Genomic DNA, 12,657 nt, shown 5'->3' on the forward strand with positions numbered 1-12,657 from the left:
AGTGCATTCAAATGCTGACAAAGTGAACGAATAGTATTAGCAAAGAAATTAATCAGACTACTTTCCATTTTTTGGATTTGAAACAGAATATAGTATTACCACAAACCCAAATGAGAACCACTAAATTCCATAATACATTCCTAGGGAGTGCAATTACTGCAGTGACTGTTCAATCCAATATATCTTTATATATAATATCAAATGTTTGATATTAGAAAAAAAAAAACACAATTCCCTCTGGGCGCATTTTTGCCCTATTTTAGGGAACTGGGGCATTTCTGTCACTTTTGCCCAGAGCACTGGTTCATTTCTCACTCTGGTCTGAGAGCTAGATGCTGAAAATAGTACATTTTAGGGTTTATTTGCATTTTTAGTCTCTATGGCACAAATTGTTATGTGAAAACTTGCTAACAAATTCCATTACACTCCAACTACGGTTGTGACTGTAATCTATAATCACACAGAATGCTATATTTATCATAGTATAAAGCACAGCACAGAAAGTAACAACTCTAGTTTCATGTCAGTCCATCAACACCAGGGGTACACAAACCTTTTCCCTATAAAGGGCCAAAAAGCAATCTTGATTGAGGGTTGTGGGCCAAATATACCAAACCGTATATATTAAATTTCCCATGTGTAATTTCCTAATTTATTGGGTATTATTTAAAAATAACTAGAAAATGTTGATTTAAATCATATTAACTAATGCAGTATATTTTAATAATGAACTTATTACAGTAAAAACATCAACAATCCTATTTATCAAACAATGGAATTCAATGTGGAACACACTAGTTGAGCTGCTCCAGCCTTTACCTTGATTTGCTTGCAGATATCTTGTGCATTGTCTTCTATCTATCAAGTGACAATGTTTACTTTTTAAAAGTCTGATTCATTTGCAATATTTAAATAAATCATTTGATCGTTTGTTTTTTTGTAGCTCATCAATCAAAAAAAGAAACCAAAGGTTACGGTAAACTGGAAATGACGATCCCTATCAAAGGCATTCGCCCCAACCACCTCCCCATCATTCTCCCTCTCTTTTCAAATGGGATGGTGGGCCAAATCAAAGGTTACCATGGGCCAACTTTGGCCCACAGGCCCTACTTTGGGCATCTCTGATCAACACAAACCAGCAAAAACCCAAACACAAATAGTACTTTCATCAGATTCCTGCCGTAACAGAAACTATTTAGCATAGAATAGAGCTGATGATATCAAAGTCTTGCCACGCGTCTGTGGAGACAAGAACAACAACCTGTTAACACTTCAATCGCTCCGACACAGACAGACAAAGACGAATAATACTGACACCGCAGAAAAACATTCACAACATTCTTTTCAATGCACTCAAGGACCAATTCCAGCTCAGCCAAGCTGCGATTTTGATCTACACGGCCGTTAAACAACAACCGTGCACATAATGTCCATGTCTAATAGCCCTCTGAACCCCAGCGACTGTTATTTACTGAAACAACACGAAGATCACGACTGATGAGGATAACGCCAGATAGGAGTAAAGGAACAAAGTTGAACAGCATGAGAAGTGTGCAAACAGAGGCGCCGGGAGGGGAGAGAACGAGAAAGAAGTGTGTGTTAATGAAGGTAATCTAATAGCGGCGCCCATGCAGATAGAGACTGAGTCATTAAATTGGAGCTCCTGATGAGAGAGCACACACGGCCTCGGGCCCTTTTGTTTACAGTGTGCCCAGAACACACTTATATACACTATTAGCCAGGTCTGTTTGCTTCAACTAGTAAACAGAGCGCATAAAACAGACCAGGGGTCTCTGCTTCTCCAAGGACAACACAGTGGTACCATGTAAACACTCTCTAAAGCACAAGCCAGCTGTTTAGGAGTTGGAGTGAGTTGTTACTCGGTGTGAGAGTGTGGTAATGTGCAGATCAAGAGGAATATACTCACTGTTTGCAAAAGTGATCCTGTAATCAAATGAGTGGCTGTGAATTCATACCGTGGGAATACTGAGATTTCAATGTCTGGCTATGTAAGTGGTATGTCCCCCTGGCATGCAGGTGGCCCCACAGCTGCCCACAGCTTTTTCCCCACACCTTGGCACAGAGATAAACCACAAAAACCACTTGAAACTATTCAAAGAGCTTATCCTAATGAGTATATTTACATGTTTAAAGTGTGTGGAAGTATGAGCATGATGGTTTCAAAGTTAAAAGAAAGAATAAAAGGCAAAGAAAAATTGCCTTTGCAAGTTAATAAAAGTTACATGTGTGGTTTGTCCAACTACTTTTATCTGTCCATTCATCAGAAGGTGGACTCTGCATGTGTTTAAAGGGATAGTTCACCCTAAAAATGTAAATCTGCCATTATTTACACACCCTTGTTCCAAGTTAAGTTAAGTTGAACACAAATGAAGATTCAGTCATTTTTCTTTCTTTATTTATCAGGAGTCATCACTGCGGAATGAACCGCCAACTTATCCAGCACATGGAAAACATCCATACAAACTTATTCACAAACATACACTACAGCCAATTTAGTTTATTCAATTCACCTTAAGCGCCCCAGCAAACAATTTTGTGTTTAATAGATGTCTAATAGACATCTAAACATAGACAGCTTGGCTAAAACAAGGCTAAACCTAGATTCTCAGTGGAAATCCAAGTGATGTTTTATAAAAAAAAATTTTGGGAGGAGCACGATCAGTCTTTGACGAGTCTAATTTATCACACATACAATCATTCTATTATCCAATCAGCTCAAGAGCAAACCCCTATAAATAGTCAAACACGTCATACCTCCGTTTCTCTCGACTTCAGCGTCCCTCCACCACCCCAACTCCACACTATTAAACCAGATACCTATTTAAATCTAAGGGGGGAGCGTTCTGGAGCCAGGCTAGACACTGCGCTCAGACCCTATCTCTCTTTATCCTGATAAGGGGAATAACAAGAGTTAGGGTGTCTTCCCGAGCTCTGAGCCCTCTCCCCGGACAGCACGGCAAATACGCATATTCTATTCAAATATCTGTATAGTCAAATATCTGTGAGTGTGAACTCGTAAATAGACCATAGGACTATCCCTAAACTAGACTAGTGGTCAAATAGACAGATTAGACAGACTTTATATGTGAAGTCATTCATTTCTGTTCATTTGATGACTAGTCTAGTTTTGGGCTATTCTTAAATGTCTGACAGCTTAAGTTTAGTCTTGTTTTAGCCAACATGACTATGCTTTTATGTCTATCATACATCTATAAGACATCTTTTAAAAACAAAAAAATGCTCGGACGTGTCTTTGGATTGCAGGGAAAACTGGAGCACCCAGTGGAAACTTATGCAAACATGCAAACTCCACACAGAAGTGCCAACTGGCCCAGCCAGGACTTAAAACAGCGACCTTCTTGCTGTGAGGCGACAGTGCTAACCACTAAGCCACCACAAAATAAGATATTTTGAAGAATGTTGGAAACCTGCAACCATTGACTTCCATAGTAGAACAAACAAATACTATTAAAATCAATAGTTACAGGTTTTCAATATTCTTTAAAAAATCTTATTTCATGTTCAACAAAACAAAAAGGTTGAGTAAATAATGGCAGAATTTTATTTTTATTTTATTTTTTTTTGCTGATTTTAATTTCTCTCTATAAATAATTTCTTAGAATGTATTATTGAAAATTGAAAAAATGTGGTACAATATAGTTTTCTGTAAAATTGGATAAAGATAAAACTTAAGAGTTTTAAAGCTTGTAAAATAAGAAAGAATAACTGTGATACCTTTTAACTGGATTAAAAAAATTACAAATTGCTGCAGGCTTGTTTCAAAAACTCAGCCTACCAAATACAAAGTTGCTTGTTTAACTCAACGCAAACATACACAAAGCTCTTTCAAGGCCTCAGAATTAACAGGCACTGACTTTTATTTATATGTGGATGGATGATATAAAAAGCCTGAAATGATTAGGAGGAAAAAACAGTAACTGTTACAGCCTGATGAGCGAAAAGCCTGATATTGGAAAGATCACAACAACCATGAACTTTTCTGCTAGTATTGCTAATATAAAATACACTGACTAATATTGAGTTATTGGATGAGAAAGAGAATCACTGAACCTCTGCTGTAGGGCATGTCAATATCGAAATGGTGAGAAATTTTCTGATTAAAAAGAGAGGCAGCTACATTTCTTGACAGCGAAGCTGAATATCGAACCTCAGCCAGACTCAGTATGCTAGACGGGAAAAAAAAATCTTACATTAATAAGAGCCAGAGCCTTTTCTACTGACACAGAATCTAAATGAATGATGTGTATTCAGATGACCTGACTTTATCTTAACTTAAACCTATAAATTCTCATTCATGTGACTTTATAGATTCAGGTTCAGGTAAAACTACTTGTGGAGCATTTGAAAATAAAGTGTGAAAGGAAGCTGAAATGTTTCAAATTATAATCCTAGTCATATAAACACACTCAGGGAGTTTAGTTTGGCCTCCCAGGCTCTTTCTATGGTGCTTTCCATTTTGAACACGGCTTTGAGGGTCACCACAGCCACTGGAACTAATGCGCTGGGCCATTAAACTGTCTTCATCTGCGGCCAGAGACACAAGGCTGGACAGATTGATGCCAAGGCATTGTGTTGTGTCCCTATTCACCCCCACACGGCCACGCCAGCCACAGCCAATGTCTTTAGGGTTCAATTCAAACTTCCTGTCAGCGCTAGACTCATAAACCCAGAGCCGCATGTGCTCCTGGCTTCCTTTCCTGACCAATTAAAAAGCTGCCATTCGTTTCACAAAGAGGAGCCGATGAAATAGTGCTATTCTGGGAGATGACTTACACTCTTGCGTAGTGAAATATGTGCTTTTAATCTAAGGTGTCTGTTTTTTTAAAGCATATTACATAGCTTTAATTGAACATTTGGGTGAGGCTTATAATAATTCCTAACTAAATTCTCAGCGGCAACAACAAAAGAGTGCAGGGGATAGATACTGCCAGGCTGTTTTGTCTCCCGGCGAGGATCCAGTAAGAGCGTGAATTTGCCGGGACAGAAATCAGACTGAGACATCAGAGTGTGCTCAGTAGGAGATGCGCCATTTATCTCCCTCCTTATTGACAGCCTCTCGACAGCACACTGTTTACACAGAGGAGACAGGGAGTAACTGTGCGAGAGGGAGACGCAAGACTTCTCTGAGTCACACCTCTCGTACGCATACGCACAAACATGCCTTGCTTCTGATCTAAAGAGCGACGACAGTCCTGGAAACGCGAGACATCAAAATAAGCTGTCATACGTGGAGGAAAAACCCCTAAATGACACGCTTTATGAGAAAATTCACAGAGCTTTTGAAAGGATGCCAATCAAATGCTTACAGTATGGGATGTAATGACTACAAATCCTTGCGCTTGACTAAAGGGGTAGTTCACACACGCACACATACAAAATGTACTCATTATTTACAGTAGATCCAAACCTTTATGGGTTTCTTTATACTGTTGAACACAAAAGAAGATATTTTAAAGAATGTTGAAAGCCTGTAAGTATTGACATCCATAGCAGGAAAAACTAATTCTATAGTAGTCAATGGTTACAGGTTTCCAACATTTTTCAAAATATCTTCTTTTTATAAGTAAACTTATAAGGTGAAGTAAATGACAGAATCTTATTTTTTTGAGTAAACTATCCCTTTTATGAAAAGTATGTTAATCAAATTTTCATATTTTTTTCCTTTAAATGGATCATCTGGTTTAAAATGGTGTCATTACTAAGAGAGTCAAAGGCCGGCAGTCGTTAAATGCATGTTTGGGGACAGTCTGGGAAGAGTCGACAGCTGTTTGTGGCTGTTTAAAATGACTTCAAAAGAAGCCGGGCAAGCACACGTCGTCCTCCAGCGACCGACGCAACATAGACAAACAAGCAAACATACACTCTGAAGAAATCAGGCACCTATAAATGACAAAGTTGAAGTGTAACTCAATGCCTTTTCTTTCTGAAGCCTTATCAGGTGTGAGAAGGCAGAAGGAGATAGCCAGCGGCCCTCACCCACATTACTGTGCTGAGGCGTGGGAAAAAATGTGAATGTATGCCGCTAAATTCATCTACACTAAGCTAATTCTGCACGTGCATGTTATGTGAAATGAAAAATCTGAAATTCAAATTTAAAACAAAAGAGGAGAACTGCATTGCATTGGGCAATAGATGTGGTCAGATAAAAGCTTTGCCTGTCATTTTATCCCTCGCAGTGCTGCACTTGATTCAGTAGCAAATTTTGTTGGTAGTTATATTGGAGGACAGATCTCACAGGCAATGTTTACTGCCTCATAAAACAGGGCTTCTGTTGGCCAGCACTGCCAGCAATACCACTGATCTAAGCATGATTCAATTCGAGCTATGCAAGAGTGCAGCTCTTCAGAGGCCATGGGTTTACAACCAGGGGTCTTGAAGGTTGCCCAGAGGTCCAAAAGTACCACAAATAGAAATATAATTTTTATCTAATGGTCTATCCTTCATCCCTGAGTTGGCTGAACGAGAGTCTTAATTGTTGAAAACTCACAATATAAAGTGAATAGTGCTTGCATATGAGGAGAAAAATGAATAGCAAAGACATTGTAGTATATATAAATAGTTCTTCAATATTATGCACTCACTACAGGAATAGTTTTTCATTCTGATCTGTCCTAAACTAAGTGCATTACTGTAAACTGGGTCAAATGGTCTGTTTTGACCATATGTTCAAACATAAACACAATGCATTAAGAATAAATCCATAAATAATCTGTTTGTGTTTACACTAAATGTTTTGTGTGTTTACAGCGTATTTTCTTTTGAAGCCATACGATCTGTAATTCAATAAAGAATAATAGGGTTTTATTTTTCTCTAACTTATATGAAGTACTGAAATATTCATTATTTTATTTATCAATCACATCCTATAAAACTGTGGGTAAAAAATGGTATCTCTAAGCAAACGATGTTCAACATCATCGTAAACCTAACGTTAAGCTATTATTACTTAATATTTCAAAAATAATCACCATTCATAAAACGTTTAGAAAGATGTCTACAAACAATTTCACAATGTTTAGCGATTATACGCCTCATATAGCCGTCTGTCTTGCTGCATTTTCTTTTTCTTACCTTGTGACAAGCATATGAGGGCAAAAACAACGACCAGCGCATCCAAAGTCCTGCGAAACTCCATCAGCCTCGGATTTAAAGTCCACCTCAGTCGCCTTTATCCGGACAAACAGTCCCCTAAAACACCCCTAAAAGCGCTACAATCCACCTGAAGTGAGTTTAAACATTCGGACACGTTGACGAACTTCACAAACTAAACCCAAAACTGTGCCTTTCCTTCTCAGCATCACAAATAATCCATGTTTGTCGAGCGCTGATGCGAGCAGATAAAGAGTCAATGTAACGGACAGATAAAGATGTGATGCTCACAGTCCGTCCCAGACGCGCTTATTTCCTCCAACGTTCATGTCACGGGCAAAACATGCTTTCCTTTTCGTATGGGAAGAAAAAAAAGAAGTATCCGTTCTTTAAAAGCCCGTTCAGTGAGATTTCCCTCACAGCCACTCTTCCCTTCGCTGTGAATGAACGGATTTACTACTCTCGCGTCCACGGGCGACTGTCTCGTGGCTCAATCCCACCCCCATGACTACCTCCAGTTGCCCACACTGGGGTAACTGCGCTCTTAAAGGGCCAGTCGCTCTAAATAGCGCAGCCCTGCAGAAAGCGTCTCAAACAGTGAACTAATGCACTTCTGATGTAGCTCTGAGGAACATTTCAGCTTGTAATTAATACGTTATATGCAATTTTTTGCACGTCTGTTCTTTTGAATCCTCTATTTCTCAAGCGGTAAGACATGACAGCTTCAGCCACCATTCACTTTCACTGTGTTGTTTTCTGCTCCTAACAATACCATTAATGGAGGCAGCCATAATGCATTATATCTCTTTTTTGTGTTAAGGAACAAAAAAAAAATGATGACCATTTTCTTTTTAGGTGAGTAATTCCTTTAAAAATACAATGTGCAGCCCTGTTCATCGACCTTTTCAAAGCTTTTGATACAGTGGATCATACCTTGCTGTTATAACGCCTCAAAAGTATTGGTTTATCTAATCATGTTATTGGTTTGTTTAAAAATGATCTTACAAATCGAAATCAATGTATGCAAACGGATGGCCTTGTTTCTAGTACTTTGATCATAGCTAAAAGAGTTCCACAGGGTTCAGTACTGCAGCCCCTTCTTCTTACTACACTCTCAGAAAAAAGGTACGTGAGCTGTCACTGGGGTGGTACCTTTTCAAAAGGTACAGATTTGTACCTAAAAGGTCCATATTAATACCCCAAGGGTACATATTAGTACCTAAAAAGTACAAAAGTGTTCCTCTTAAAATTTGTAGGTACTAATTACAGTATATACTTTTGAGGTACAAATATGGACCCTTTAAGTGCAAATGTGTACCTTTTGAAAAGGTACCACCTCAGTGACAGCTCGCATACCTTTATTTCCAAGAGTGTATATACAGTTGAAGTCAGAACTATTAGCCCCCTGAATTATTAGCCCCCTGTTTATTTTTATCCCCAATTTCTGTTTAACAGACAGAAGATTTTTTTTAACACATTTCTAATCATGATAGTTTTAATAACTCATTTCTAATAACTGATTTATTTTATCTTTGCCATGATGACAGTAAATAATATTTAACCAGATATTTTTCAACACACTTCTATACAGTTTAAAGTGACATCTAAAGCCTTAAATATCAAAAATGCACATTTTTATTACTAGGCTTATGATACAGTCATATACACAGCTGCATCTACATCCAATCTAGCCCTTTCTCAATTACAAATTTTTAATGTACAGCATAATTTATCTGAGTTAGAACTAGTTTTAAATGTAGATAAAACAAAACTTGTGTTATTTTCAAATTCAAAACAAACTAAGCAAAAGCTAGTTTTTATTACTACTACTCATGGCGCAGAGATTGAATTGGTGTCCCAGTACAAATATCTTGAAATTTTAAATGATGATACACTTTCTTTTAGTTCTCCCATTCAGCAATGGGTGAAAAAATAAAAAGTGATTTTAGGCTTATTTTTTAGAATTAAAAACTGCCTTTCATTTAATGCCAAAAAGAAGATGGTTGATGCAACATTTATGTCGATTTTAGACTACGGTGATGTTATCTACATGCAAGCTTCGTTTCAGAGTCTGCTTGCATTGGATACTGTTTACCACGGTGCACTAAGATTTATAACTAATTTTAAATCTCTTACTCATCATTGTGTGCTGTATAATAGGGTGAGTTGGTCTGTTTTCTCCATTCAATGAACAACAAATCAATACTGGATTTACTCCAATCATATCTACAGAATACATTTGTAAAAAGCCTGTTAGCTATGGCCCTCAGTCACAGGATATTTGCTGTCTGTTCCTAAAATGCGGACTGAGATCGGAAAATAGCCATTTGTATATATTTGTATATTTGTAATAGCCAAATATGCAGCTCCTATTGCATGGAATAATCTACAAACAAAGTTGCAGTTTAAAGAATTGATTTTACTAGATGGTTTTAAAAAGAGTATAAATGATTTAGAAATTGAAACTAAGGCTTGTAGATGTTTTGAATAGTCTATTTGTCAATGTGTGATTCTTGTTAACTGTTAATTGTTTGTTGTTTGTTAAGCCCATGTGACACGTATACTGCCTAATCTTGGCCAGAACGCTCTTATAAAAGAGATTTTTAATCTCAATGTGTCTTTCCTGGTAAAATAAAGGTAATAATAATAATAATAATAACAATAATAATAATAATAATAATAATAATAAACATTGTGTGTGACACACCTAATGGAAATCAATCAGGGTTTAAGTACAAAAAATAAACCAAACATTAACTCTGCATTTTAACATTAAAACTGTATTATCCAATGGTAACCAATATGCCATAACATTGATATTACACCATAACAAACTTTTAGGTAATCACATATTTTCTGGTTATAAAATGTGTTATGATTTTATTTCTCTGTGGAACACAAAAAAGAGATATAAAAAAAGCAGATATTCTTAAGCTGTTTAAGCTAATTATATTTTTGAGTAATTCTAACAAAGTTGACTAAAATAATTCAGTTTGTCACGACATCAAAGCAAGTCATTTTATGAAAATAACAACATCATTTCATTTCAAACTTTCCTCATATTGTCAACAAAGTGGAATAACTCTGTTTTGTAAACTGATTGCGCATTATCAAAAATAATGCATGTATTATATTATATTATAATATTCAGTGATTAAGACTGTCAACTAGTATACCCTTTTTTAATATACATTACAAAAGTACTTATTACTATGAGTCTAACTTATGGACTTTCTTTGGGAGGGTGCCCTCTGGTGTTCAGTATGAATGAAACAAATACCATGTGAGACCATATTACTACATAACAGTACTGGTGATGGATTATTACAAGTCACAATATATCTCTATTAATTTTTGAATTTTTTTTTTTGCCAATATAGGTATATTACTACCGCCATAATTTCCACAAACGAAAATAACAATGAAATGAAAAGGCAGATAAACTCCAAATTTAACACTAATGATTATTTCTAATGACCCGGTTAGCCCAATGGAATTTTATTTTATTTTATTTTTTTCTGCTTGCCACAAAAAATTACTATTTCTTAGCAACATACTTTAATGTGTCAAAAAAGAAAGCTTGTTGTATACATTTTTTTCAACATGAAATTTCATTTTTTTTTCTTTTTTTTTTGTTGAAAAATGACAAGTTTAACATTGTTAAAACTATATTTATTGTGGAGACAATTACATAAATAAAAATATGTATTTGTTGGTTTTTGGTCCAAATTAATTGAGTAACTTCTATTCAACCTAATGTTTTTCTGTTAAAACCTTAAGTGTCATGCCAATTTATAAATATTATGTCTACTTGCTCTTCATTCATTTATTCATTCATTTATTCATTTTCTTTTTTAGCTTAAACCCTTTATTAATCAGGGCCGCCACAGTGGAATGAACCGCCAACTTATCCAGTATATGTTTTACGCAGCGGATGCCCTTCCAGCTGCAACCCATTACTGGGAAACTCTACTCGTCCTTACTTCTATAAATATATTTTGTATGAATGGAAGATAATGTAAAGAGATATTTTGCTCTGTTATTATCATGAGGAACAGTGTAACTGTTTTATTTTTTTCCCCTGATTTTATTGTGATGGATTGTAGGTATTTGGATGGAAGTTGGCCTGATTTGGTAGCTTTACTTGAACAGAGGGAAAAATAGATCTGTTTAAGATGATATAAGATGCAACACAACATATCAGTAATTTTAAGACTTTTTAAGGCATAAAATTTTGTTTTTGAAATCTAAGATTTTTTAAGAAATCACGACCAACCTGAAAAGCAACTAAAATCCAGCGTTGAGCCAACATCTTAAACCAATGTCATATTGACATCAAATATTGACATTTATTCATCAGGTATGGCAACTGAAATCCAACGTCTGATAGACATCATAATGGTAACATCCATACAACATCTAACCCTTAAATTAAAGTCTAACCATTAAATGTTGATACTTTGCTCTTTGGTTAAGTTGAAAAGTGACCAAAATGCAACGTCTGTCTGATGTTGGACATTGACATTGGATTGATGTGGGTTCTGATGTCAACCCAATGTTCATTTCCAAACAAAATGCAACGTCTGTCTGATGTTGGACATTGACATTGGATTGATGTGGGTTCTGATGTCAACCCAATGTTCATTTCCAAACAAAATGCAACGTCCCCCTGATGTTGGGGTACAACGTCTATCTGACATCATGTTGACATCCTGTGTCTGCTGGGTATACACAAAAAAGTTTTTCTCCAAAACTCTTCCCTCTCTGCTATAATAACAAAGACATCCTGAAAAAATATTTATATTTAAATAGAGTGTTATCGATTTTGACTTGGATATAGATCATGTTTATAATCCTACTTATAGTGCACTTTTGGAATTTGCCAACCTTTCACAACCTATACACTTTCATTTTATTTCTGGGTAAACTATTTTGTTTAAAGATATATATTTCGATATATAATGCTTATTCGTAAAATTAAGACCCTGTCTTAAGTCGAGGTGCCCACAAACTGTGCAATTCATTTTCCTATTACCTTTAAATTCAGCCCTGTCTCCGAAAAAGCAGCATCAATCAGCCCCCGAAGACTCGGGGCTCTAAGCAAATCATCAATCACAGAAATGCCATTGTTTCATGGGAACGACTAGATCAGAAGTGAAAAGCAATATCAGAGGTATATCAGCATGCTATGAGGTTCAGACAATGAGACACGACACAGAAGACCCTTCTGTCTGCGGCAGGTAATGATGGCGGATGATACCAGAGGATTCGGCCCAGGCAAATAACACCAATGAATCACTAAACAGGGAAAAGAGGGGCTGTTTTGTATTCACCGCATTTCGATTTTCCCCCTCACCACCATTTTCTCCATCATAATGAGACTGTATTTGTTAAAATATGAACCAACAAATTGCATTCCGCGTTAATTTCAAGACTGAAAGCGAGTAACGGGCAGTATTTATCTTAATTCTCCTAATGTGATCTATTCTCTTTCATTATGTTCACAGTGGAGGACAGTCGGCGCCT

General features: G+C 36.4%; 1 protein-coding gene across 8 annotated transcripts in view; it reads right to left on the reverse strand.

The window, feature by feature from the left end:
* The window catches only part of robo3 (roundabout, axon guidance receptor, homolog 3 (Drosophila)), a 494,668-nt gene that overhangs the window by 133,533 nt on the left and 348,478 nt on the right, over window positions 1-12,657 (reverse strand). For 3 of the 8 annotated variants that reach the window (XM_087268850.1, NM_131482.3, XM_087268849.1), the window contains exon 1: window positions 7,114-7,611. In XM_087268850.1, the coding sequence (XP_087124976.1) occupies window positions 7,114-7,177 (64 nt within the window). In that variant the 5' untranslated portion in view covers window positions 7,178-7,611. 8 annotated transcript variants of the gene reach the window in all.

This window comes from Danio rerio, chromosome 10, assembly GCF_052040795.2.
Source record: "Danio rerio strain M-AB ecotype USA chromosome 10, GRCz13ab, whole genome shotgun sequence".
NCBI classification, from domain to species: domain Eukaryota; kingdom Metazoa; phylum Chordata; class Actinopteri; order Cypriniformes; family Danionidae; genus Danio; species Danio rerio.